Raw genomic sequence first — 26,720 nt, forward strand, 5'->3', positions numbered from 1 at the left:
AAATCAAAGCCCAGGTTGGAGCTTTTCAGTCCGCCAGTTTTACAGGCTGACACACGAGTTCAGAGGCTCACATGCACTTATAAGCAAGTTCATTGACCAGGTCCCAAGGCATTGTTCCCTCAACTTGTTTCAACACTGTTCAACATCACAATGTAAGTGGTACCCACAAACATCTGTATAACCATGTTAAAGCTCTATCTGGTTTAAATTAAATCACAGTCCCCAGCATGCTTTCCAGCCCTGGGCTGGGCTGTCTGTTCCAACATGGAAGGATTGATGTGGGGGCAGGCACTGCCCCCACTTTCCCTCCCCCCCCCACAGGCAAACCCCAGCTAGAGTCTGGGGCCAGGGATGGGGGTTAAACACCCCTTCCTCTGCTCAAATTTACTGTTGGTTATGACTGTGGACTACAAATTGTAGAGGCACCTGGAAGCAGGAAGAGGAAGTGATAGGCAACCCTGCAGATTCTTACTGCTGTGAGTCTGGACTGCAAATCTCAGAGACCTCAGGGGCAGCAGGAAGAGGAAGTGAGCACAAAGCCTATGCTGGCTACATGTCAGAGGCATGCTCTAGCTCCCTCCAGCCTCTGGCCTGAGCAGGCATGTGGCTGCATTTCCTGAATCAAAAGTAAATGCATGTCCAATTGTTTCTCAGTTTAATCTCTCCCGCTTAGACTAACTTGCAAAGACTGAATTGATTCAGCCTTGGGCTTTTTGACTGTACTTAATCTAGAAGTACAAGAGTTTAGCTCAGCAGTAAGGACCTCCTTAGGGTCTGTCCATTATGCCAAATTCAACTATGTTGTAGTGAGACCCTCTGGTTTAATGTTGCAGTGAAAATGGATAACGTCTTCCTACCTCCAGTGAGTCAAGTTTTGAAGTCTAATGCATGTGGCAGAATGGAGGTGGATTCCTGCTGACTGTATTTGGCATCACAACACTGATTTTGTGTAATGATAGGTGTAATACCAGGAATGGAATGGCTAAGCAGCACGCTAGAAAACTAAGGAAGAGCTTTATCATTGCCATTTCTGTTAAAATCTCCTCACAACTGGAAAAAGTCTGGTAGTTCAGAAAGGCACATTCCCCTCTTCCATCACAAACCCCTGAATCAAAACAGAGGCAACAATCTTACAAACATAGAAGGTTTGAGATGCAAAGCAGGAAGTTTAGAAAATGCAAAGTGTCCAGTTTTGCAGGCCTTTATTTTGTAGGTGCAGTTTACAACTTTAAGTGTTATGTTACAACTCTGTCAACATGCTGCCACCTTTCAGTTGCGAGCACAAATCTGAGTACTTGTCCCAGTAACTATCCAATGCCAGGCTCAGATCTGGCACTTAGTTCAGCAGCTATGAATTATCTTCACAGCTCATTTGATAGACTCAAACCACAAATGCAAGATTTTCAGCGTCATAGCTCTAGACACAAGCTTGCCAGATGTACATGGTGTACCACCTGGTTGAAAAAAATTACCATCTTGACTTCTGTCCTCTGAGGATTTAGAGTTTCTTGTCTTCAAAAACACCTGCTCTCACCACCTACAGTAATTAAATCTGGATTCTTTCTTACCATTAAATATCTTGCCACTGCATGCCACCTTCAGTCTGATGATAGGAAGTACAGCTACAGCTATATCTAGCCCGGGATGGGCAATTATTTTAGGTGGAGGGCTGCTTACTGAGTTTTGGCAAGCCATTGAGGGACGTATGACAGGCAGCCAGGGGCAGATAAATATTAATTTTCCTAATTTTGGGGGGTGCCTCGTGGGCTGGCCCCCAGGCCACATTTTGCCCACCCCTGATCTAGCCCCCACTAAAAAGACTACAGAAGCAGAACTTCCATTCTTTTTTTTCCCTGCTGTGGTATACAGTGAAATAAAATTCACCTACTTCTTGGGGTAAGCAGATGAATTTTGTTCTTGTGTTATAAACCTCCTGGAGGAGATACAGCTGATAGATGAAACTTGGGGGGCATGAGAAATGCTGTAAACTTGATCTCAGAACTGAATTCCAAACCCCAAGATTTGAACCTTGTATGCCAATTTGATTTGTCATTTCCATAGTTATAATACAGTGACTTTTTTAGTCCAACCGAGAATGGTGTGCATTTAAACCAAGAAGACTGATTTTCTCCAACGTTTTAAGTATGCGTTTCTCCAGCTTTATGATGCTCCTCAAGTGCAGAGCACTATCTGCTGGGATCTAGGCTGACTTGACCACTATTTAATACTTGGGGGTACTCCACGCCTAACAAAAGATGCTTTGGATGTTGCAGGACCAGACCCTAAACAAGAATTGTTGAGTGCATTCAAGTTTCCAGTGACCAGGCACTATTTTAGCTTGGGTCTGTACTTTATTATTATGGATCACACCAGAAGCCACACCAACTTCCCATGCATCTCCTTTATCAGAAAAGCACATTAATAGTTGCTATAGGAAATTAATCTTAAAAGATATGAAAAAAAAGAACCGAGGGATAGATTCTCTGAAGCAATAGATACCACAGTACCATGAGGAAAACCCTGCTGAGGATCCAGCCCAGCCTAAGACACAGCAATTACTTTTGAACATGGAAAGAACAGAGCTAAGCATAAAATAGGAATAACGAATTTGTTGCATATGGGCATGTCTATATGTTAACTAATGTGCCATAATTACAAAGTATTGAGTTTAGTACCTGTAAGTAGAGGTACTAATTGGCACTAATTCTACTGTGTGTTAGTGCACTAGTGTGGGTTTTTCCTGCCACGCTAATGCGTAGTAGAATTAGTCTCATCTAGACACATCATATGTGTACAAAACTGTTTAAGGCTAGAGGGGTCCATTATCATCATCTAGTCTGAATTGCTGCATGCAGTAAGCCATTGAATTCCTCCCAGCAATTCTGGTATCAGCCCAAAAACTTCTGGTTGATTCAAACTGAATACATTTCAAAGACATCCAAGAGTTAGTTTTCTCTCCTTCCAATTCACAAATGTACTTTTAAGTTACATTTGGCCTGTTTAGAGTAAACACAACAATACCTCTGTAAGAGCCTTCCTGTCTTTGTGCGCTACAATGGAGTAGTCTTCCTAATTTAAATGAAACTGTAGCCGCTACGCTTCCGATTCCACTACTGAATTCTTCTAGGACATCTCTTCTAGCACACATATAAAGAAACTGTATTATCTTGGCTTTACAGGGTGATCCTACTGTTAACGAATGCTTTCGATCTGGAAGAAGGATTTTTAACTGCAGACAATCTCAACCATATGAAAGAGCAGCTCATGGCTAACTACCCAAATGAATATGTAAAATTACTACCACAGATTAAAAACTGCAGTTTGGAAGCTGAACTAGACACGGTAACTTGTTGCTTTATGTAACAGCATGGATTTTTTTTTTGTTCTGTTTCCTTTTTTCTAGTCAGAACTATGGTAAAGTCTAAAGAAGGAGAAAGAATGAGAAATTACTCTTAGGTAGATGACTTCAGCGTGATGATACATGGTGCATTTAGATAATGTGAACAGGCATTAGAACAGGCAACAGACTGCAGGCTTTAGAGGAGGATGTTTCTATATTTTGGGATACATACACATATAGCTATTAGCAGAAAAGGCTAGGTTTGACTGTCATAACGTCATAACTTGTTACAGTATAAGACAGCAACCACTATTCTGGGGTAAGAAGGGAACAGATAGGGAATTTTGGCTCAGATCCTACAAGAACTCCAAGGGAAGGGCAGTTTATACACTATGCCTTACCAAAGGCTGTTATGCACCCAGGAAATACACTCTATGACTAGGTTGGGAAAACAAATGAATGAAAAGTACAGACTTTCCCACACGCCTGGCTGGAACAGTTTAAGTAAAAAAAAATCCTTTTCTCATTTCCAGCCATTCCTATGACACCTTGCCTACACACATGAAGCCCTTGTCCTATGTAGGTTGTACTAACATATTTTAAGGTCTACCGACACCTCTCTGATGGATTGAAAAAATGGCACACCAATCTGCTATGGTAAGCCCCCCGTAAATTTTAAATGTGGGCATACTCTTTGAATTTAATAGATGGTCTAAATGATGAGTGAATTGTGGGAACCAGCCATAAAGGTGAAGACATCTAAAACCAATATATGATCATCTCCAAGTTGGTCCCGAGACACTGAACTTTTCTAAAAGAGTGGGCAGGATGGAAGAAATACTATAACAGGGCTTCTTCCCTTACCATCCTTTCCCACCTAGTCCCAGGGAGCTAATTAATTCATACCTCTGGCAGATAGTAATGTTGCTAGATGGAAATTGTCACACCATGTGATCTGCTTCACATCTACAAGGCAAGTTATGCAGAAGAGAAAAACAGTGCCCTAAGAACTTGCTTTGCCAGAGAACAGTCTACCCTGGGGTGCTGGAGGACTTGGCCATGCTATCACCCTATACTGTGAAGCATCGGCTTTCCACTGGCCAAGGGAGCAAACTCTTAGCTAAACAAGAGGATCTTGTGGAGCAAATACACTCCAGTCTGCCCCTAGCTTTTCACTAAACCAACTAGCACCATTAGTGTTATAAGTAGTGAACATTATTATGCATGTCAATGAATTTTGAGACATTGGTAGGGCGTGTGGTTGATGCCTAACTAGGACAGTTATTGGTTAGTTTGGTTATTACTATTATATCAAAATATTATTTTTAATATTACTATTAGTTGAATATTAGTTATTGGTTATTCAGAGCATTGCCATGTTGCCTGCAGAAAAGCATGACATATTTCTGAACCCATGTCTGACTACACTGCATGTGATGTCTTGACACTTCTGCCTAAACTGATCTGTAAAACCGGGAACAACTACCTCATGGCGGTGTTCGAGAATGTTAATGTCTGTCCAAAAATTTCAACATAAAACTTGCCAAGTATTGTTGTTATTGTCAATGTTTGTTAGCACCAGTTGTTTTGTTAGCATAAATCTTGCAATGATTAATCACGCAAATAGTTCTTACACAGGCTAGGAGGCCCCTTGAAGCTACTGGGCTACCTCTTCTACACTTGAAGTAATGCAGGACGTCAGTGGAATTACTTAAGTTTCTAAATCCAAGTTGAGCTATGATTTACACGTGTTACTTTAGATTACTTGCATGAGTAAGGATCACAGAATTTGATTCAATTATTTTTCTTGGTAGTGTGGTAGACTTTGCTAATTCTGCACAATTAAGAGGCCAACAACGATCAAAGTTAGCTCAATATGCGAAACATCAGTCATTATTAAGGACTAGATTCTGATGGCCCTTAGCAAGCTTGAGTAGGACTTAACTGAGTGCTTCTCTTGGGACTTCATGAAGAGAAATGTACTGCTTACCACAAGTAAGAGTAGCAAAATCTGGTCTTGACTCAGCCAGGTTTTCATTTATTGTTTGTTTAAAAGTGTTAGTACCAGAGCTAGGCATTAAGGCTATTATTTTCCTATCTGGTTCATACTCTTTTGTCTACTTGTGTATTTTAACTTCTACTAATCAGTGAACATAAACAGGACTATTGGCTGAATAATTGATCATTCTTTTGTCAATGCTGTGTCTTTCTTACCACTGGCAGGCTGTCCAGGGAACCGGACTGGCATTTATAGTTTATTCGGAAGCAATTAAGAACATGGAGGTGTCTCAGCTGTATTCAGTGCTGTATTTTTTTATGCTTCTGATGCTGGGCATTGGGAGCATGCTGGGAAACACTGCAGCTATCCTCACTCCTTTGACAGATAGCAAGTTCCTTTCCACCCACTTACCCAAAGAAGTCATTTCAGGTAAGATGCCTCCACATTCCAAAATATGCCTGTAGAAGGTCAGATAAGGTTCTTTGGGTGAATCTGATATCTTTTATTAAACCAACTTAAATATTTAATTGGAAAAAAAATTCTTAGCAAGCTTTTGGGTTTAAAAAGCTATGACCCCAGCTGACTTCTTGCCCTTTGGGCAGGGGGCTGGACTCGATGATCTCCCGAGGTCCCTTCCAGCCCTGATGTCTATGAAACTATGAAAAACCCTTAGCCAGGTGGAGAAAGCATTTGCAGTTGGTGTGTGCTCTTCCTGGATGGAATGAAGTGTTTCTACCCGCACAGGGTAGAAGCTTAGGCTGGGTAAGAGTTGAATACATAATCACAGAGATGTGGAAGCCCACAGCACAAAGTTCTCAGTGAACATGACTTCCATGGACACAGAGGAATGGAAGGTAGTCAGCCCCTTGCAGGCTCAGGCACTGAAAGGCTCTCCATCCCCGCATCTCTGTCCATTACATGAGGTACAACTTCCGAAGTGCATGTTTCACATGCTGGTGCAGTTCTTGCTCACTTTCCAGAATGGTGCTTGAAGTTTCTCAAAAATTGTTAGAAGTCATATGTTCTCTTAAATCTTGTATTGCTTTTGAAAACAGCAGTAACACTGTGCTCTTAAACAGTACTTGTCAAGAGTAGATCTTTAAGCCCTGCAGAGATCATTATGTTTCATGCAGAGATTCATGACGTATGGAGGCAGACTGATCAATATGATTAGCAGAATGAACTTCAAACTGATTTGCCTAAGCCAGAGGTTTGCAACCTGGTTAGATTCAAGGTACTCCTCAGAAAATGCCAACTCTTAGCTTTCACTTATTTTTCTGTAGCCAAAAAAAAAAAAAAAATTTGCCTGTTGCCAAGAACCCCAGGAAGACCACAACACATCAGAATTATTTTTGATACTATGGATTATTTTGTAAATCACATATAGGCTTTTGCATGCTTAAGTGCTAATATCATGCAGCACCCTAAAGAAGGGTGTCTCACAGCATCCTAGTGAGAGTTATTTGCTCAAGCATGCAGAAGTCTCTATTTATTTGAATTTCTCTGGTCTTATTATTGGCTTAGAAATTTTCTAGCATTGAAGTTATGCTGCTGCTTGGGAAAAAAAAAATCGCAAGAGGCTTCCATCAAAAAAGTGATCTAAGCTTTTTGAACCTCAGCACATATTTTGATCAAGTTTTCCCCCATAAATAATCCATTAATATTTGGAATTCCTAAGCTATTTCAAAGGCAGAGCAGAACCTACCATAGCAATTCAAAGACTTTTTGTTCTCATCATTTCAGAGAACAAAGGCCAGGGGGGCAGGTATATGCTTAATTAAATAATGTAGTGATGCTTTTATATCCATTTACAAAAATGACCCATAGTCAGTATGCTTCGCCCATAACCCAGCATTGGTCAGCATTGACCATTGTGAGTAGAAGAATGAGAGTATCTTTTGAAAGGAAATAATTTAATATAAAGCTTAATATTGTCCCTATCCAGTAGCAGCCACACCACTTTCATGGTTGTAACAGGAAATATAGATAGCTATTAAATAATAATTTTAAAAAACCCTATACTCCCATACTTCCTCACAGGGATCCTACAAAGTCTGTATGCAGTGATGTCTGTTAAGTGCCCTGAGCTATGGAAGTCCAAAGTCACATCACATTTGTTGAAACAAAGATACAGTGTCTGAAATTAAAATTGGAAACAAGCAATGAGAAACACAGCTAATTCAAACTACCTCCAGCCTCTCCAGTTATCGCTAAGAGTCCCCTGAATATTGACCATTACTCACTATATCCAATTTTAGTGCATTATATATATATATATGCATCCATGTTTGAAAAATTGCTTCACGTGCATGTGTACACACCCACATGCGCATGCAGGCGTGTGAAGCAAAGCAATAATTCTTCAAATGTGGACACACCTGGTTGGCAAGATGGTTTTCAATGTTTCACAATGCAAATTACACACAGCAACAATTTAGCGCAAACCTCTCCAGAGTGAACGTCCCTAATCTGGATATTTATTTTCAGTCAAAGGTGTCTGGCATTGATACAACTGGATCCCTTAACAGAACCATTGCTTACCATTAAAACCAGGCTGCCTCCCAGAATCTGTTATTCAGTATAAATCTTCTGATACCAGCCCTAACATTAACCTTTTGGATATGATTAAAATAGTTTGTTTTGTTCCTATAGGTATTGTGTGTTTTATCAACTGTATTGTTGGCTTGACGTTCACCATGAAAGCTGGGAACTACTGGTTTGACATATTCAATGACTATGCAGCTACCCTCTCTCTGCTGCTTATTGTGCTGGTGGAAACTATTGCTGTTTGCTATGTTTATGGGCTAAGAAGGTAAGAGCTCAGGATCCTGTTTCTTCTAACAGTTACTGTGCAGGCAGGAACAGTGGAGACATATTTCTACACCAGGGCAGCTGCCCTAGGATGAGGGTGGAAATTCTTTCAGATTTCAAGGCTAAGCTGCCCTTTCAGCCTGTTAAGGCAAGGAAGAATGACATTGGTATAACTGGCTGCTGTGGCACCTCCTTGGCAAGTCTCCCCATAAGCCATAGGGTGAGACAGCATTTGTTGCTAGGAAAGGAGGTAAGTCTAGGGGGAAAGAGACCATTTTGTTGTCTCCTTCACAGAAGTGTAACTGAGGTACAGTAGCTCCAAAGTGGCCTTGGCAACTCTCAGATGTATTAGACTTTGAGACTTGAACCTGATGAGTCCATGAGCAAGGCCCACCCCCAACAGATACTCTTATAATGGAAACCCTTTTAAGGAAAGCCTCCTCAATGTTCCTGCTTCCTATTCAGGGTTTTCCTTCAAATTAGGGACAATCTTAAGTTGCTGCCTTCAGTAGCATGATTTTTAGAGGCCTGTTTAAGTGAACAGCACTTGCTGTTTAAATGAACAGCCTGGCTAACTCATTCCCTATTTGCTCTGCCTCCTGTGTCTAAATCCCTCTACTACACCAAATGGTTCAACACAGGTACAATCGATTAGTAACAATGTAAAACAACTTTCTTTCAGAGGTGAGGCAACACAGTCCTGTTCATTTCAATACAGAATGATCAAAACAATGCCCGAGTGAGCACATGCACAAGCGAGAAGGATCCTAACTGAAAAAAGTTCCTAACTGCAAAGAAAAGTGCTGTGCTGTATTGCACAGGCCAAACACATTCATTCTAATACGCGCATGGGCCAACAAGGCACCTTTTAAGCACAAGTACATGCACCTGCAATCAATATGCTGTTCTTTACATTCTCAATGAAGCACATTTTTTAAAACAAATTAACCCATGGAAAATAAGTAGAAATGCAGTATTTACTCCATGCAGTTCATATCCATTTCATCACTTTACAAAATGTGGTATGTCTTAGCATGTCCACAGCTTCTCAAAAGCATCCCTGGACTATTGTACCATACTGGAAGCATATTTTTTCATAGGCTTAAAGTTTTCTGCCTGTATCAGGTACAAAAGCATGTCTCTTAGAGTTGTAATTGAATACTGACTTTCTGACCTATTCATGAAACTTTCCGCACTTGTTTAAAGCAGAGTTGTCAGTTTTCACTCCCTGATGCTATTGAATTGTTCCTTGATGTGAACGGCTTCTGCCAAGTGAAAACTAAGTGCCTCTTGATCTTACTATGTGATCCTGGTGAGCCAATTTCTCTGCAGTTAGGCATGGTTCCAGCTCATTTCTGGCCTGGCCATATATATTTTTTATTTACTCAGGCTGTCTTGCAGGGTTTTATTCTTTGTAACTGTTTATAAAACAGTATTTTTATCTACTTAGGCTGGACTTGTGAATAGGGTTTGCCTGTTTAAATTCCCATTCTTTAAAAATACACCTTTTCCTAACAGGGGCCCTTAGCTCTCCTCAGTTATTGCCATCTCCTGATCCTGTGCAGAAAATAAATAGGGTACTATATGAAAAAAATTTAACAGGAGGGCTCAAAATCTCTTTCAACAGATTTGAAAAAGACCTTCATCTGATGATTGGACACAAACCAAGTTGGTACTGGAAAATTATGTGGGCTTTTGCCAGCCCATTGCTAATTATAAGCCTGTTTATATTTTACATCACTGACTACATCCTTACAGGAACACTGCAGTACCAAGCCTGGGATGCCACACAGGTATTTCTTTTTCTTTTTTACTGACCCGTGTCCCTTCCTGGTTCCAACGTGGGGTATTCTCTGTTCTTCTGAGGGCTGGAGATCAAAATGCCTTGCTGAAAATCTGCACACCAAATTTCAATCCAAAATGAATGCAGAAATACAGTTTCAAAGTGAAGAGAATCTTCCTTTTGTTCAAGTCAAAGGTTTTCATAAGCATTAAGGTTTCCCAATAATTAAAAATTATGCCACAAGAGCCATACCAAGTATTTGCTCATAACTACAAAGAGCTTTGTTTCTTGTTGCCATCTTCTAACTAGTGACAATGGGCAAAGTAAATAAAGAAAACAGCTTGCAGACAAACTTCAGTAACTCACAGAATGCCAACTGTGTATCGCAAGCTTTCTACAACCTAATTTTCCTCAGCAAAACCACGCATGAGTTTAAAACAACTGGCATCCATCAAAATTAAAGATCCAACACTTCAGGTAGTAATCGAGACTCATTTTTTACAGGCTAGAAAAAGGAATGGCTACATAATTGCTTTGTGCTAAAATTTTGTCTCTTCCTTGCAGGGTCAACTGGTTACAAAAGATTATCCCAGCTACGCTCTGGCAGTTATTGGACTGCTGGTGGCTTCATCTATAATGTGCATACCACTAGCTGCACTTGCAATTTTTATCAAAAGGAGACTGAAGAGGGAACACAGATCAATTATTGCATGAACATTTAAAACTGGTTTCATAAAAGGTTTACTACCAGATACAAAAACTGTGCACTTTCTGGAGACCCCAGCAACCATTATTCTTAGCAATTATTTATAGATCAGCTGAACCTTGTTTTATTTACCAAAAAGCACTGCTAGAGGCACCCACAGTGGTTTAAATTGTCTGTAGAAGCAGCAACTTTACAAGAGCCTCTGACATGTAAACACAAAGAAGGGCAGCTCATGACGTGCTCATTAGTGTACATCTGCCAACATGTTAACTGCAACTGTTAGGCAATTGTCTCACTCTGTAGTGCTACATTCACCTTATGAAAACAAGTTCTTAAGAAACTGGAAAACATCTGAATAGCTTGAAAGCCACTCTTTCCCATGCATACTATTTTGAAGTAATATGTACCTTGACCATTCATGTTTTATTAACTGGATTTCTATTGAGAAAAAGATTGCTAGCAAGTTTTTCCCAGACAAATAATGCCATCCTTTAAGAGTCAATGGCAAATTTTCACTGATGCAGACCACCCATTGCAACCTGGCCCTTTGCTGCAGGCGTCAACTCACCCCCCACCCCCAAAAGTGGCCCGCTGCCTGCACTTAATCTTGCTGCCAATCCTCAGCCCCTGTGCAGCAAAGGTAATCACACATGCAGCACAGCAACAAGCTCTGCAGCAGAGGGGATGGGCAGCATCCGTGCCACAGATTCCCTAAACCAGATCAAATGATTGCCAGCTGCATCTGGCCAGGAGGCCACAAGTTGCCAACCCCTGGCTTAGGTTTAAGGATTAGCTGTGTCAATTCTCATGTTTCCAAACACAATAAATACCTACTTTCAGTAACTGTGTACTGCATGCACTTCTTGTCTTCTAGAGGGTCACTTGTAGCTGCATGCCTTCAAGCTGCAAAAATGTATTTGTGGTAGCTTCCCAAGACACCCAACACAAAAGCTTCAATCACATTCATGTGCAAGGATAACATTTAATTTTAATCACAAGATGCCACAATCCTTGGGTTCTACAGACCCGATTCATTTCTATCTCTGAAGGAAGATAAAGGAAGTAAAATTTAAGTTCAATTAGCAGAAAGTATAATTCTATCTACACTTTTCAGAGTCAGCTTTGATGTTCGTTGAACAAATACTTAGAGGAGTATTAATTCTTACCATATTTTAGTGAAGCTCCATAACTATGATGAAGTTTTGTAAAGAAAACTAGGGGTTCATTTTGATTGAGCATTATTACAACATCTCAACAAGCAACTTACTCAGTAGATGGGCAAAGGGTGAAAATACAGCATATGCTAGCAAAAAAAGTCCATTTCTTGACCAGATATCAAAATGGCATGCTTGGAACTAAACCTTCACACTACTAGGAATACAAGACCCCATAGGAGCTTAGCTGACAAAAGAAGAAACATCTTTTTCCACAGTTGTGTTTATTAAAAATTGACATTGTAAACAAAACCTGTACAAAAAAACCCCTTCTTTAGATCAGGCCCTGTTACCGCATCCCAAACGATTCTGGAATTTATCGCCTGGGACCGCCTCTTCCTCTGCCACGGCCTCGGCCTCTACCACGACCTCTGCCACGGCCTCTTCCTGCAACTGACCAAACCAAACAAAGAACAAGTTAAAGTCTATTTAAGTATAAAACTTATCCTGAAATAAAGGGTAAAATGCAAACAGCATTGTGCTCTATCGTGCAAAATTTGCAGCTTGATATAATGCTACCAAAACTCAAACTTAACTTTTGTCCAAAGTGTAAATTCACTCTCAACTCCAGTTTTGCTTCAAACAATTATGGAATTACATTCCTTTGACAACTGTTTCTAAATGTCATGAATGCTTTATACAACAAGTCTGTTTTTCTCCTTTTGGATAAAATGTAATTACATAGAAACTAGAATTTACATGTGCAAGATATGGGATCATTAAAGACTTCTTATGCTGCTCATTACAATTAAACATATTACCTAGGGTAAAAAGATCTCTCATTACAAATTAGTAAGTAAGTAAGTAGGCAAAGCTACATAATGCAATTTAAATGCCAAGCCAAGTTCTTAGAAGTGGCCATCGCCCATTTAGGCACCTGTATAAAGTGGCCACGTTTTCTGAAGCTCTCAGCACCCAAAAGGTAAGAAAAATCCTAATACACAACCATAACATTTATTTACTATGAAGAAGTGTCATCTTCTCCCAAGATCACTCCAAGAGTAAGCAAGCTACTGATGAAGCTACGCTGGAGTCCGTGCAGTTTTTCAAAAGGAACCGTCCCATAAAATCTTGCCTCTTCATGTAATAGGATTTAGAACCGTTTTGCACATATGCAACACAATGCTTCTGTTATATTGTGCCATGGCATTCTAGCCACAGATAGGGTCCAGTTTTGTGGAAAGGGGACTGGGTATTTAATCCTTTGACAGGGATGTTCTAATTATGGCACATAACATGCTTAATTATGGACTGAGAGACTAAATACTATGAAGATTTGAAAAAATGGCTTAGCTTTGTAAAAAAACATCAGCAAGGAACATTATTAATGGAGGATTAGCAAACTGAAATGTCCTAGTTACATTTTAGGATCATTCGTGCTGGGATTTCTAATTAACTTAGTTGGCTATTGACAATAACATTCCTTGTTTTTATGGAACTCCTATGGAGAACTGAAAAAACCTGTATACACCACAGCCTAAAATATTTTGGCATGTAATAGTGCTTTTCCATTCTCTCCTCAATCAAAAATCTTTGACAAAGCAAACAGAGGGAAATGAAGGATTGCACAGCAGGTAACTGAACCTGGCACAAACATGCAGCATGACATATAGATGTGACCCATGTCTTCTACTTTTTGGTGGATTAACTCAATGCCCATGCAGAAGCAGCTAAAATGAATACATGAAAATATTTAATATTGTTATTGTAGTGACTGGATGTGCCCAAAAGATATGAATGTTTTGCTCTAAAAAGTAGTGAGGAACTCTATACATTAAGGTCCCAACAATTTTAAATGGATTGCAAGGGTAAACACCTTGAAAATACTGAAAGCTCAAAACATGCTTCTCTGAAATTCCTCTGTATAAATTCCTCTGAAATTTCCTCTTAGTCTTATACAAACAGGTATGATTCTAAGATTCTAAGAAAATCTACTTTTCTCTCCAGTTGTGCTTTGAGAGCCCTCTAAACTGTATTTGCTTCACCAGTTCCTCTGTGTAATTAGTTTTCCATTGTGTGGAACAAGAAAAGCATTGAAAATTGGCAAACAGACTTGGAAAAAATAGAATTACCGTGAAATTACTTCTACTCAACTTCTACAATGATTTACATTTCCATGAAAAGGTACTATTTGTACCTGGACTTGATTGAGATTAGTGTAAGGAGGGTATGATTTATAAATCATTTTCAGAAGAGAGAGAGTTCATTTTTATATACAGAAAGAAAATGTAACCAACTTCTTGCATTGTAGATTTCACACACAGGCTTAAGAAGTCTCTCAGACTCTTTCTAACTCCCTCTAGGATCACTAGATTGCTTAGAGCAGTGGTGCTCAAACCTTTTCCCTAGTGGGCTGGATGGGCAGCACCTAGTCTGACTGTAGGCTGGATAGTGGCTTTGATCCAGTGCCTGGGGTCAGTGTGGTTGCCACCATCTGGCCACATAGTAGAGGGGGGAGGGGTGTAGCCCAGGCTGAGGCCAGACCCATAGAGGGGGAAAAAGGGCTTCATCCAGCCCCAGGTGCTGGACTGGGAAGGGGTGTGTGGACTGACTCTGGGTTTGGGAATTGGGGGGGGGGGGAGGGGAGGCCATACTAATGGCCACTGATCAGTGGCCATTAGTGTGCAGAGCCCCATGGGCCAGATGCAGTGGCTCTTCAGGTAGCATTTGGCTTACAGGCTGGAGTTTGAGCACCCCTAACTTAGAGCAGATAAGGGAGTGGCAAGATGTTGCAAGAAGCCTGACCTAAGTTTCCTAGACAGACTGGAACAACCCTACAACCACCTTACTCATATTAATGGCAGACCCCGTATCCAAACAACTGAGTTATGAACTTTACCCAATGGATACTACATGTCACATTCACTGAACCAGCCTAAGGTGTTATTTACTGTGAAGGAGAGAGATGACTACTGCTGTAGAGAAATGGAAATAGAAACAGTACAGGATATTACGACTTACAAAGTCTCAAACTAACTATTAGGCTATGCGTATGTTCCCAAGTTTTGCTGGTCGTAACAAGTTTTTTATAAATGCGGGGTTTAATTAGCTTTAATTTATTTATGAATATCTATTTAAAATTAATGTAATTAATGGACTTTTAATTTAGTTTTTAATTAATTTGAACTATTTACATCTTTAGTGCAGTCTTACAATTTTTTGCTTAAAAATACTAAAATGAAAAAAGCAAGAACCATATTCTGCAAAAACAAGAGGTTGGTAGATAGGCGTTGAAGCTTGAAGCCTACTTGCCTAAATACAACTTGGCTTCTTACAAAAGTCAGAATCTTAGAGACAGGAAAGCACGGGTGCCAAACATACACCCTTCTATCCAGTACTGGCCCTGGGCTGATCAGACCCACATGGGGCATGGTGCATGCCCCCGGTGTGAGGCTGCTCCACGAGCCAAATCTGGCCCATCGACCCTCTCCTACTCCACCAGTATACCAGATACACCAGCTGCTCCAGCCAGTCTGGGGCCCGTGCTACATGCAATGCAGATCCTGGAGCAGCCTGAACAGATGTCACAGTCCAGCCAGAATGGAAGTTATGCTGCACACAATGGCCTTTACAGCTGGACTGCGTTGCCTACTCTGGGTCTCACACCACATACTGTCTCTGTTCCACTGGCCTGGCTAAAGCACGTGCCTACAGTGCAGCTCCCAGAAAAACTGGCACAGTTGCCAAATCAGCTTTGCCAAGGAGAATGGGGACCTATGGGGCCAACAGAGTTTGACACCCATACTGTACAGCATCCAACAATTTGCTTTTATCCTCTAAGAAAGGACTCTTCTGTTATCTGATTAACATCACTTAAAAGGCTCTTTGCACTAGAAAACTTTTCAAAAGTAAATAACCAGCTAATTTTAAATCCTCCCTTGGAATTTTCTAGTTTAATATTTTTCAAACTTTTGTAATAGGAGACCACATATACAAAAATCGCAGAGGGAAAAGGTCTTATGAAATTTAAGAGAAAAGTTTTATTAGCAGAATATGAATCGTCTACAAATACTTACTTTCAAGTACTATTATGTATCTGAAATATGTGTTTTCAAAGAATCCTGCAGAAAAAGCCAACATCAGGCTCCCATATGTGGAAGTGAAAATATTCTAGCCACTTTTTCTATAATTATTGCCAGTTCAGCTCAAGAACTCAAATATTCTGGAAAAAAAATCCTTATAATACGTAATGAAAAGAAATGGGTATGTAGCTACAAACCAACCTGCTTCTCTTTTTTTGGATTTGACCTTTGGCTCAACATCTACTAGCAAGGTGTCCAGAGGTAAGCTGTCTGGCAGAATGAAGTATCGAATATTATTTCCTCGAATACTCAATGTCTCCAACTGTACAGGCTCTCTGTTCTTCAGTGTCATTTTCACAGCTTTAAGATGTGTATTCATACTGACATCCACCCCTGAAACAAACCAACAACAACAAAAAAAACCTTTTAGGAAAGAAGAATCCTAGTCCAAGTCATGGCTAGGATAATCTAGTTGCAGATGGTCCTGCTTTGAGCAGGGGGCTGGACTAGATGTGACCTCATGAGGTCGATTCCAACCCTCATTTTCTATGATTCTATATGCACCGAGAAGTCAGTTACTTTTAGCATGCTGGACAATTCCAACTGTATTAAAATAGCATAATTATGTTATCAATTAAGTAAAAAAAATGAGGAAAATGCTTACTCACCAGCTACGCTGGACAAAACCATTCACCATCATCATTTGCTGTCCTCACATTATTCACCTGGCTTCTGTCCCAGTACCTCTTTCCCCCTGCAGTCTGGGTCTGCCTCACCTATTTAAACTGCAGGTTCTTTGAAGTAGAACGCTCTGTATTTGTACAATACCTATGCCAAAGAGGTCACACATCTTTGAATGTCCCTTGATAAATGTAGTTAATAAGATTTGCCAAATGCCACACTGACTAGCAACTAGGGACTAGCAAAATGATCAAATTTAAGGATATCAGTATGTGCAAGTACTGTGACTCACTACTGTAAAGGTAACAGGTATGGAAACCTGTTTACCCAAACAGCTACCTTAACTACACAATCATCCCCGCTCTTCCTGGAGTTCCCTATCTCACTCAACACATCTCACTAGCGGCATAAATTTAATTTATTCCTTAAGCACTGCTCATCCTATCACTGGATCCAGGCAGTAGCTCTGCAGGGAGAATACCCCAATCATGTAAGTGCTATGATGAGGAGACAAAATTAATGGACAACCTTAGTTCTGGGATTTCCTATATATACACAATTGTATACTCTTTCCTATATTATATATTTTTACATAAAAGCAAATCTAATATTTGTTTTTGAAACAATCCCTCTTCCCTCATCATTAAAAATGCAAGAATCCTGAACCTCCAGCACAGGTCTTTCACATTTGATGCAAAAGACTGATTACTCAGCTCACAGCAACAGAAAGTTGCTTTCTTCTGTGGCCCAGCCACTAAAGGACAACCCAACAGACTGAAACACCAGCTACATCTCCAGGAGCTTCAACCACAAAGAGAAGATGTGTTCCATACAGTGGTCATTTAAGAAAACCGTGTTACATTCCACATTTGTATACCCTCTCAGCATGGCATAAAAATCTCTCTTAATAATATAAGATTGTGAAAAAAACAGGATTACAGTGAAGAGGGATATAGACAAACAAAAATTTTAGCCCCTCTAACAGTGGAAGGGGAGCTAGTCCTGGGGAGTGTGCTACTACTGTTAAGATGCAACTATTACAGCTGTGAATGCTTGTGGCAATACAAAAGTTAACCTTTAAACCTGGAAGCACTGATAAAGTTGGAAATACTTTTATAGGGATACAAATGTAGCAAAACAGCTCAGGTTTTAGAGCTCCCTGCAAATCTGTACTGGTTTAACTAAGGTTTTGCTACTTAAAAAGTCTTGCCATTAAGCTATGCTTACAAAGTAAGAGGGGCAAAAACCCATGCAGCAGGTGCCCATACCTCCATCAAAATTTGTGCGTGGCTACAGTTTATTCATTTGGCAAAGTAAAATAAACTATAAATGTAAAAATGTATCATGCAGGCATAACTATATGCACACAAACACTTCTACTGACAGAATTATGAGGTGGAAGGGTTGGGGGATGACTCTCTCCCCTTAGCATTCTCACTATGTTGGTAAGACTTTAAGTAGGACAAGTTTAAATCAATTTTGTAAACACACCTTTAGTTAATCCAGTGCAAGTTTGTATATAGACAAGACCCAAGAGGGATACTGCCACAGCCACTTGTGTGTTGAGACCTGGTTCTTATGATCAACCCACTGGCTCCCAGCATCTCCCAAAACAACTCACTAGAAAGTTAAATGATATTACAAAATAATATTCTTCCTTCTTGATATATTACCATGACTATCTATAATCTGTAAACCAGAGTCTTCAAAGCATTTTCATGGAAGTCTATGGGAACAGCTGGCAAGTCAGTGTTAGCTTAGGTCTGCTTCCACGGCCCTTGTGGCTTCTACAGGCAGCCAGGCTCTTGTAAGAGCCCCTTCCCTTATAAAGAAGAGCCCAGCTACCTGTAAAGCCAGACAGAGACGTGGCCTGCAAGCATCAGTTTCTAGCAAGAGGGGTAAGTTATGTTAACCGACACGCTGGAAAGCAAATGATGTAGATGGGCAGCATAATCAGAGCTGAGAGCACTAAGGGCCACCAGGCACACATGACAGCAAAAGGTCAGAGGGAGACACAGAACATAACAGAACTGACTAGTAGGGATTTTTTCAATGATTTAGTCTTCCCATAAAGAAGATACCTATTATTCTAAATAGCAACCAAAGAACTGCAAATCTCTGCTACTCTGGCATTTAGCAACAGCTGCTTATTGTAAAGGAAACCAGAGGGGGTCCAGATGACCACTATGGGCAGCCCTAACAATCTGTATTCAGGTGAGATCTAGATTATTAGAGATCCAAAACATCCATTCATTGTTTTCTGAACCAACTGCTAACTTTACATCAGACATCTTTATTACCTGAACACCCATCACCGATACACAAATAAAGAAGAATATGAACTGACATTCTTTATCCTAGTGCTTGGGGGGGGCAATCGCAAGAAGTTGGCCACCAGACATTTCACAAGAAACGTCCCCTGAAAAATCATTATTTAGGGATGGCAGTGTAGTTGCTCGGGAAGACAGAGGCAGTTTTCCAGCCGTGCCTTATCAGCAGCTGCAGCCTCTTACCTGTGATGGTGCCATGCACCTGCGTGCCATTCTTCAGCTCAATGGTGACTGTCTCATGGCTCAGCTTCATCAGAAACCTGCGGAATGAACCACAGTTAAAAACACACATCTTCTGTGCCCGACACGCAGTTAAAAACACATCCTAACGATGGAACATGGCAAGGCCGTGATGAGTACATGTTAACAATGCTGGGGTCTTCAAAGCAGCACCCAATAATGTAGGAATCCATCAGGGACCTGCAGCCCCTTTCCAGAGACTTCTGGGCAAGCGTGACGGAGGCAGGGATGGGCACCCTGACTCCCCCTGCCTGAGTTCAGCAACCCTGCTCGGGCAGGGGGACACACATGCGTGCGTGCCCCCCCCCACATACGGGCTAGCGCGGCAGTCCCTCCCAACGTTCGGTCCACGGGACCCCCCTGGATCAAACGGGAGCGACCGCCGCGGAGCCGTGTGCGCATGCGCGGTGTGCGCGTATGGCGGGGCTCCGAAGCCCCTCACAGGGGTCCCGGCACAGTGTAACCCGGTGAGGGGGAAGAAAGGAGCAGAGAAAGAGCGCCCCACGAGGGGCAGCGGGGGTTGGGGGTGTGAGGCAGGAGACGGGAAAGGCTCAGGCCTAGGGCGCGCCACTCCCCGCCGCCGGGGCCTGCTCCTAAATCCGGCTCCATCCGTGTCCTCCTCACCTCACGAGCTTCATGGCGGCAGCCGGTACCGCGGGACGGCCTCCCCGCGCGCGGGGGAAGCAAACGGCCGGCGAAAAAAAGATTAAAAAATTGAGCCCGGTCCGGAGGCCTCAGAGCAGGCCGCGCCGGGAACTCGCGCCAAGGAAGCGGCAAAAGCTACTAACGAATGAATGGGTGGAAGCGGCACCGAAAGTGGATGGGGACGCGCGGCCGCCACCTGCTGGCTTGGGGGAGGCCAAGCAGCACTGGCAACCCCAAGTGGCGGGCTGCAGTCACGTGCCCCATCTGAAACAGGGGGGAGGTGGGCCGGCGTCATTGGCTGCTTGCTCTTCTCTGCTCAACCGCGGGAGGGGGAAGCGGCGGGTCCCAGCGCAGGGGGCAGAACGGGCATAAATGGGATTTGTGGGAGAAAGCCGGAGGTTTCCAATTGGAAGCCGCACTGCCAAACACTGCTGCGCTGCTGCAGCCAAAGACTTTGTCTTACAAAAAACCATATAAAACGATGGAAAAAAATTAAGAGCAGGGAGGGTATCCCTCCTTGTTTTAAACGTTGTCCTCGTCCTGTCATTCACTTGTCCTTGTGATTCTATTGGCTGTGCCTAGAGCCAGGTCAGTGCACATGGAGGAAAAGTTCCCAGGGAGGGGGGATATGGCTTTCTTGTGGTGGCCCCACCCTTTGTCACCGATTGGCCAAAGGGTCTTATGATTCCAGCCCTTGCTGCCAATTGGTCATGGAGACATACCCCTCGCAGCTGATTGGCTGAGGCAGCCACCTCTCAGCAAGGGAATGCCCTGTATTCTGGGAATGTGTCAGGGGTCCCCTACCTGGGGGGCTCCTCAAGTCTAGCACAGTTGGCTGTGGGTCCAGTGCTGGGAAGTGAGGTAGTTAGAATTTCATCTGCTTCCTAGTGTGCGATATCCCCCTTGTGCAGACCTCTCCTTGGCCTTAACCAATCCAGAAAAAATAAAACTGGGGTTTTCTTTTGGGGAGGAAGGGACAAGAGCCTGACAGCAGGTAACAAGAGTTATCAGGGAAACAAAAATTGTGGAAATAAATTTCCTCTCTTCAGTTAAGTTGTCACAGGTCAGATATTAACTGCTGGTTTTCAATAAGAAGGGGTGGATCCAGCCCCTTCAAAACCACTGCACCTCATGTTTTACATTTAGTGTGTCAGATGCTCTAGTTCTCCCCCCACCCCTCATGCTCCAGTTCTCTGACCCCACCCATCGCCTGTAGGCGGTCAGAAACGTCTACAGAAACTCTGAAAATTTAAGATGTTGCAGGAATGAGTGGTTTGATACAGGACATATGAGTAACTTGGCCCTGTTTTTGGTTAAAAAGAAGATATAAAGCAAAAAAAAGTAGAAGGAGCCAACCATAGTACTAGTCTTCACACCTCGCACTTCTGTAGGCAAAATAGAACAAGCTTAAGGGGAGGGAATTATTATAACCAAACTCATTTCTAGGGTTGCTTCCAAAAAGGAGAGAGAATTGTTATGCTAATTTTTACATACTAATCATCCATTAAAATTAAGTGCAAAAATAGTAGGACCTTGTATTTTTCCCCGCTTATTAGTCCTTTCTCCAGTGTTTTTGACTGCTGCTTGCCAATAAGGAACAATTAAAAATGTTTACCTCTAAGGGAATACAGAACAAAAAAAGTCTAGAAAAGACTGAAATTTTATTGTAATTTATGGAGTATACCATATGTGAATTTAGAAATACACACTTTGCAAAGTATTGAAGGAGAGACACCCTTCCAACTCTCAAAACATACATCAGGTCTTGCTACATAGGTACATTAACCATTCAAGTTTGGTCTTTGTTGCAAACTCTTAAACAGAGCACGCACAGAAGATTTGCTTGAGCCACGTTTCAAAATGCCCCACGAGTGAGACCTTCCAATCATTATTTTAAGCTATAGTGCACACTTATATATTATGCAGTTGTGTCTGAGATTAAGTTAGAGAAATTTCCAGTTCAACCATCAACTGATATTTCCATTATAGTATCTAAAAAGCTAGACAGGTATTTTGCTTTTTCATTACTAGTATAGGTAATGTACAGATAACAGGTAATGTTTAAAAACAAAACCCAGAGAGGCCTTCAGAAACATTTGAGGTTAAAATGAACAATTACCATTGCAAAAAAACTGTACATATTTTCAATCATAACACAATGATACACTGCAGCATCAGTCTTGTGTACTAGTTTCAATAGTGACAGTTGTGCTAACCCTAGTTTTTCTTCTAATATTTAAACTTCATAATCGCAATCTGAATATACAGCTGTACTTACAAGAAATATTAAACAATGCACAGCGTCTTAAGCAAGTTTTCATGTCTGGTTTTCCTGAAACCATATAAAATAAAATGGCAAAATATTTTAAAATTGGTCCTTGATTAGGATTATCTATTTTTTTTTTTTTTTTTTTAAATACAGCTTGGAAGCACTAAGTTTAAGACACACATTTATTGATAACCAACACAAATTATTTTTGTAGCTTAGTAATTTGCTTTTGTTTTTTAAGAAGTGTTGCAACATCATGCATGAAAGTAAGTTGCTTTTGCTCCCAAGTGCAAAAAAAATGGAATTTAAAGAGAAGTCCATCTCCCCAGAGTTATTTTCTTCCACAGGTTACCCCAAAATGTATAGAAGCAGTGACTAACAAAAAACAAATGTGGAGTGCATCTTCTACACGGTGGCTGTTCTTAAGATATGGTAGTACTTTGGACCTTTAGCATAAGAGGGTTCAAGAAACACAGTAGAAGGAGTTTTACATTCTTAGGTTTCATTTATATCTTGAGACAACTTGTATTTGAATTTGAATCATGCTTAAGCTGTCAAACTGTAATACAGTATTGTCTGAAGACTGCACTATTTAGGCAGTGCCGACATTTGCTGCTTCAGAAATGTCTAATCACATTCTCATTCTTCCCTCCCTAACAATGATTTAATTGAATATTGCATCAAAAGACAACACATATTTTAAACAAAGCATTAATACACATCTTTTTTTTACGTTTGGAGCAAACAGAGTGGTATGTATACAAATAGGACTCTTGCTCACATCGACTATTATGACAAATGAAATTCAACTGTAAGATCTAGAAAGCAAACTCCACTTTCCTGTTCTTAGAGTGAAGTTATATTAGCTCAGAACATGATTTGAGTCTATATTAACACTCCAACATCTGGGTATGTTGACACATGAGCAGCACCGCAGACCTCTCCCATCAAAATCACATAGCTTGGCTGGAACTATCCTGCTCACCTGTCAGCTGAGTAGGCCTATTTATACACCAAAACACACCTAACACCAGCATCATCGTGGCTTCCACATGAAACTTACTTTGTTATGAGGGCAACCTTCACAACTAATGCAATATTCCAAAGATCATTGTGACAAACTGAAATCAGATCTCAACTGTAAGGTACCACCACCAAAACGATAATTTAGTTCTCTCCCAGCAAAGAAGAAAGTTAAAAAGACCACTACTTGGTGTGGAAAGCAGGTCAGTAGAGACTCCAAGTGTGGCTTGAGGAGTCCTCCATGCCAAGCCGCTTTCCACACACACAAATTCAGTCCATCTTTTCCTTCTGAACCAGTTTTGGTGCATCTACAAAATCCTTGCCATTGTAAAGAATGATAGCAAAAGTTCCAAAACTTGCACTTCCCCAGAAGAGCACGTAGGCCAGGGTCTCAGTCCATGTGTCACCTGTTAAATCAAACAAACACAAGTGATTTTTCCCCCCCACTCAGTAATTGGAATTATATTTAGTCAGACAGCAAAACTGAATCAAACACACTCAGCAGAAAGCTTTGATTACCCAGAATTGAAGTTTCAGATCAGCTTTCCACTTCCTAAAGGAAGGTTTCTTCCCCATACCACTTATTGCTGATTTCCTTACAAGTAGCTGACAGATTTTAAAATAATTTTGTTGGTGTAAAAAGCTAATGTTCTGCTGTTAAGTAAAGGCAAAATGTTCACTTACAGTAACTCAGAGTGCTCATTTATACAGCTCTGCAGAGAATTCCCAAGTTTAAAGACTGATTTACAATCTACATAGCAAATACTTCAGCTGCCAGCAAAATGATGACAGCCTATCAGCAAAACGAGGCACAATTGGATCTGTTTAAAAAGCACAATACTACAGTGTTTGGGGACATTAAGTGGCCACCTAACACAAACAGAAGCAGCCCATATTTGGTGTAGCTACTAGGGTTAGAAATCCTGTTCCAATGATAAATATTACAGGATTAAAAATTAAGTCCTTTAGGGCCATGGATAGTGCCCCATTCAAGTCACCATCATAAATCAAGAAAACAGAATGTTTATTATAATATGGTGTGATGACTCCAATCAGATGCCTTCCTTCTGCTGTTTTCTCCATGAAAACACCTGGACCTTCTCCACCCAAGGGAGCAGAACCGACTTTGTACCATTTTAGAAGTATATTTTCAAATCTGGAGCTATGACTCGAACAACCACTTGGTGTAAACTGAGAAACAAGCGTATATCTACTGAACAACTTTTTAAACAGTTAATTGCACTGAACTGTGTAAAAAAAGGACTAAGGAGCACAACTTACCAGCCATCAGCAAACAGATGATGCACATTGAGAAAGCAACCACCATAATAATAGGCAACTGAAGAGAAAAGAAAAGGAAAAAACCCATTAAGTTAACCAGTTTCCTTCCTTTCAAAGAATCCTCCAAAGATTTTTAAAATGACCCTTGTAGTTGGTCTGAATTTCAGAGAAGTCTAAATTATGCTTCAAAGGCCACTGCATTTGTCCCAAGACAAACTGCCTACATTTGTCCTGGAATAGAAGGGTCCCAGGATTGGCATGAATACATATCACCCTTCCAATCTACATTTAGGGAGTGGCTGAATGCACTGCTCCTTTTTTGCCACCGATTCAATTAAACAATCCTGGGATAACCAAACATTCAAACGCACTTCACAATGTCCCAGAACAAACTGTTAGCAATTCTTACTCCATTAAACCTTTTCAGGTTTTGTCCTGGGACTGATATGCAGGTCTGAACAACTGTGCTTTGTCCCATGATAAAATGGTTTGTCAGGGAATCCACAGACAAGTGTGCCCAAATGGCATGCTGCAGCAAAGGAGCCTACTGCTAGGAAGGCAAGGGTAAGTCAGGGCACCTGGGAGTGTGGTGCAACAGAAAGATTTGGAAAATATGATGTAGTGGGGCAGCAGAAAGTGCTAAGATTCCTCTGGCCCCCACTGGTATGGCCTCCGCTAGGGTCCCCAAATACTTGAAAGTTGGGCAGCCCCAATTTAGAGGATGTTTAAGCCTTTCAGACCTCATCTCCTTGGTAAGTAGAAGGGACTGAGAACAGACCTAGGTACACCTAGCCAAAGGGCCTCTGTCCTCCAGCAGCTTTGCCAGAGCTGATGACCAACACCAGAGATGACCAACACCAGAGCTGTCCAACTGGGGGCCCATAGGCCAGCAAGGGGCTAAGTTGCTGCCCCCAGGCTCTTGCCCAAGCACCATTCTCTGCTATTGCTCTGGCAGCAACAGCAGCAGCTGGGGGCTGCAAGCTCTTCCTCCCTCCCCCAACTTCCCCTTCCTTCCTCACAGGGCAGGGCAATATGGCAGCAGCAGAGGGGGAAGTGCCTGAGCAGTACAGCAGCAGCAGCAGGGGAGGTACCTACACAGGCATGCAGTGCCATGGTGGGAAGTCTACACAGTGCTCAGTCCTGGGGCCAGTGGCACACCTTGGTGCAGCCCTCCCCAGTGGGGCTCACAGCTTACAGGCTCCAGTTGCTTAGAAGTTGAATAGCCCTGACCTAAGCTCAATTCCCCTACAAGCAGGAAAAAAATGTTCAATAAAGCAAGTGAAAGAAAGGACACTGGATACTTTCATGTGTGCTCCAAGGGTGGTGGGAGGGGACAGCACTTTAGAGTAGCTGTCAGAGCCAGACAATTAAAGTGCTGCTATGTCTCATGCATCAGCATCCCTGTGCTTAAAATGGCAGTGGGGGCATTTGAACTAAAGCTTATTTGAGCTTTAGCTCAAGCACCCCTGCCATTTTTTCAGCATGGGGATGCTGATACATAAGACGCAGGAGGCTGCTGGAGTGAGGCAATTGCCACACTCGATTAATTGAGTCTGTTCTGACACACAGTCGCTGTTCCAGTGCATAGCAGCAGCCTCTGTACTTGTGTATAGGCACCCATGGTTTCCAAAATGTGAACCAAATGCATTAAATACTCACAGCTAAAAATTTCCAGTCTTTCTTGATATGTAGAGGGCTGGAAGGTTCTATTTCATCCACTGAATAATTTCCAAGAAAGAGATCTATAGCATCCTGGAACAGAAACATATACACTAAGGATATAGAACAATAGTTACTAACCACCTTCTGCAAAAATAAAAACAAAAAACCTACTTACTTGTCTAAATCCATCAGAAAAGTTATTCTTATAGTAACGTATTAATGAGTTCCAGCCATCCATTATTAGGCCCCACTGAGTTCTCTTGCCAGTTCTATAAAGGGGGTGGGGAAAAAAAGTTTGTCAACACATCAAAGATGCATTCTAAGTAGAAAGATATTAAATATATTGAAGTTTGAGCCTAAGATTCTCCCTGATCCAGGCATTTGCTCTTATAGTATAAATACAAACTTGATATGGCTAAGAGGATGATGCTACCATTTGGTGCTGCCTCAACACATTTCAGCTAATGGCATTAGATTTTCAAATCAGATACAATTAAGCAAAGAGGGTCAAATGATTTGACTAGAAAATTGAATAAGAATGTCCTATTTTATTGTATGGTAGAAAATATTCTATGTTAAATTAATTGCATCTCTCTTTTTTTCCTTCCCCCCCCGCCCCCCGCATAGTTTCATAGTTTCTAGGGTTGGAAGGGACCTGAGTAGATCATTTAGTCCAACCCCCTGCCATGGCAGGAAAGAGTACTGGGGTCAAAT

General features: G+C 41.5%; 3 protein-coding genes across 3 annotated transcripts in view; 1 reads left to right on the forward strand and 2 right to left on the reverse strand.

Moving 5' to 3' along the window:
- The window catches only part of SLC6A20 (solute carrier family 6 member 20), a 32,196-nt gene extending 20,720 nt beyond the window's left edge, over window positions 1-11,476 (forward strand). Inside the window, exons 7-11 of the mRNA XM_019537188.1 lie at window positions 3,180-3,342; window positions 5,564-5,768; window positions 7,992-8,151; window positions 9,778-9,943; window positions 10,498-11,476. Coding sequence (XP_019392733.1) covers window positions 3,180-3,342; window positions 5,564-5,768; window positions 7,992-8,151; window positions 9,778-9,943; window positions 10,498-10,647 — 844 coding nt within the window. The 3' untranslated portion in view covers window positions 10,648-11,476. The remainder of the gene's footprint in view (window positions 1-3,179; window positions 3,343-5,563; window positions 5,769-7,991; window positions 8,152-9,777; window positions 9,944-10,497) is intronic.
- Window positions 11,477-12,060: 584 nt separating this feature from the next.
- SNRPD1 (small nuclear ribonucleoprotein D1 polypeptide) lies at window positions 12,061-19,920 on the reverse strand. Its single transcript, XM_019537198.1, has 4 exons — window positions 19,751-19,920; window positions 19,070-19,146; window positions 16,077-16,268; window positions 12,061-12,246 (listed from the first exon to the last, which is right to left on the reverse strand). Exons 1-4 carry the CDS (start codon window positions 19,762-19,764, stop codon window positions 12,170-12,172), a joined length of 360 nt encoding a protein of 119 aa, XP_019392743.1. The 5' UTR covers window positions 19,765-19,920; the 3' UTR covers window positions 12,061-12,169.
- A 1,495-nt stretch (window positions 19,921-21,415) lies between these two features.
- Window positions 21,416-26,720, reverse strand: part of SACM1L (SAC1 suppressor of actin mutations 1-like (yeast)) — a 38,757-nt gene continuing 33,452 nt past the window's right edge. Inside the window, exons 17-20 of the mRNA XM_019537212.1 lie at window positions 26,182-26,275; window positions 26,004-26,096; window positions 24,345-24,402; window positions 21,416-23,470 (exon numbers count right to left, since the gene is read on the reverse strand). Coding sequence (XP_019392757.1) covers window positions 23,334-23,470; window positions 24,345-24,402; window positions 26,004-26,096; window positions 26,182-26,275 — 382 coding nt within the window. The 3' untranslated portion in view covers window positions 21,416-23,333. The remainder of the gene's footprint in view (window positions 23,471-24,344; window positions 24,403-26,003; window positions 26,097-26,181; window positions 26,276-26,720) is intronic.

The sequence above is a fragment of the Crocodylus porosus genome, unplaced genomic scaffold, assembly GCF_001723895.1.
Source record: "Crocodylus porosus isolate Cpor-Errol unplaced genomic scaffold, CroPor_comp1, whole genome shotgun sequence".
Classification (NCBI taxonomy): Eukaryota; Metazoa; Chordata; order Crocodylia; family Crocodylidae; genus Crocodylus; species Crocodylus porosus.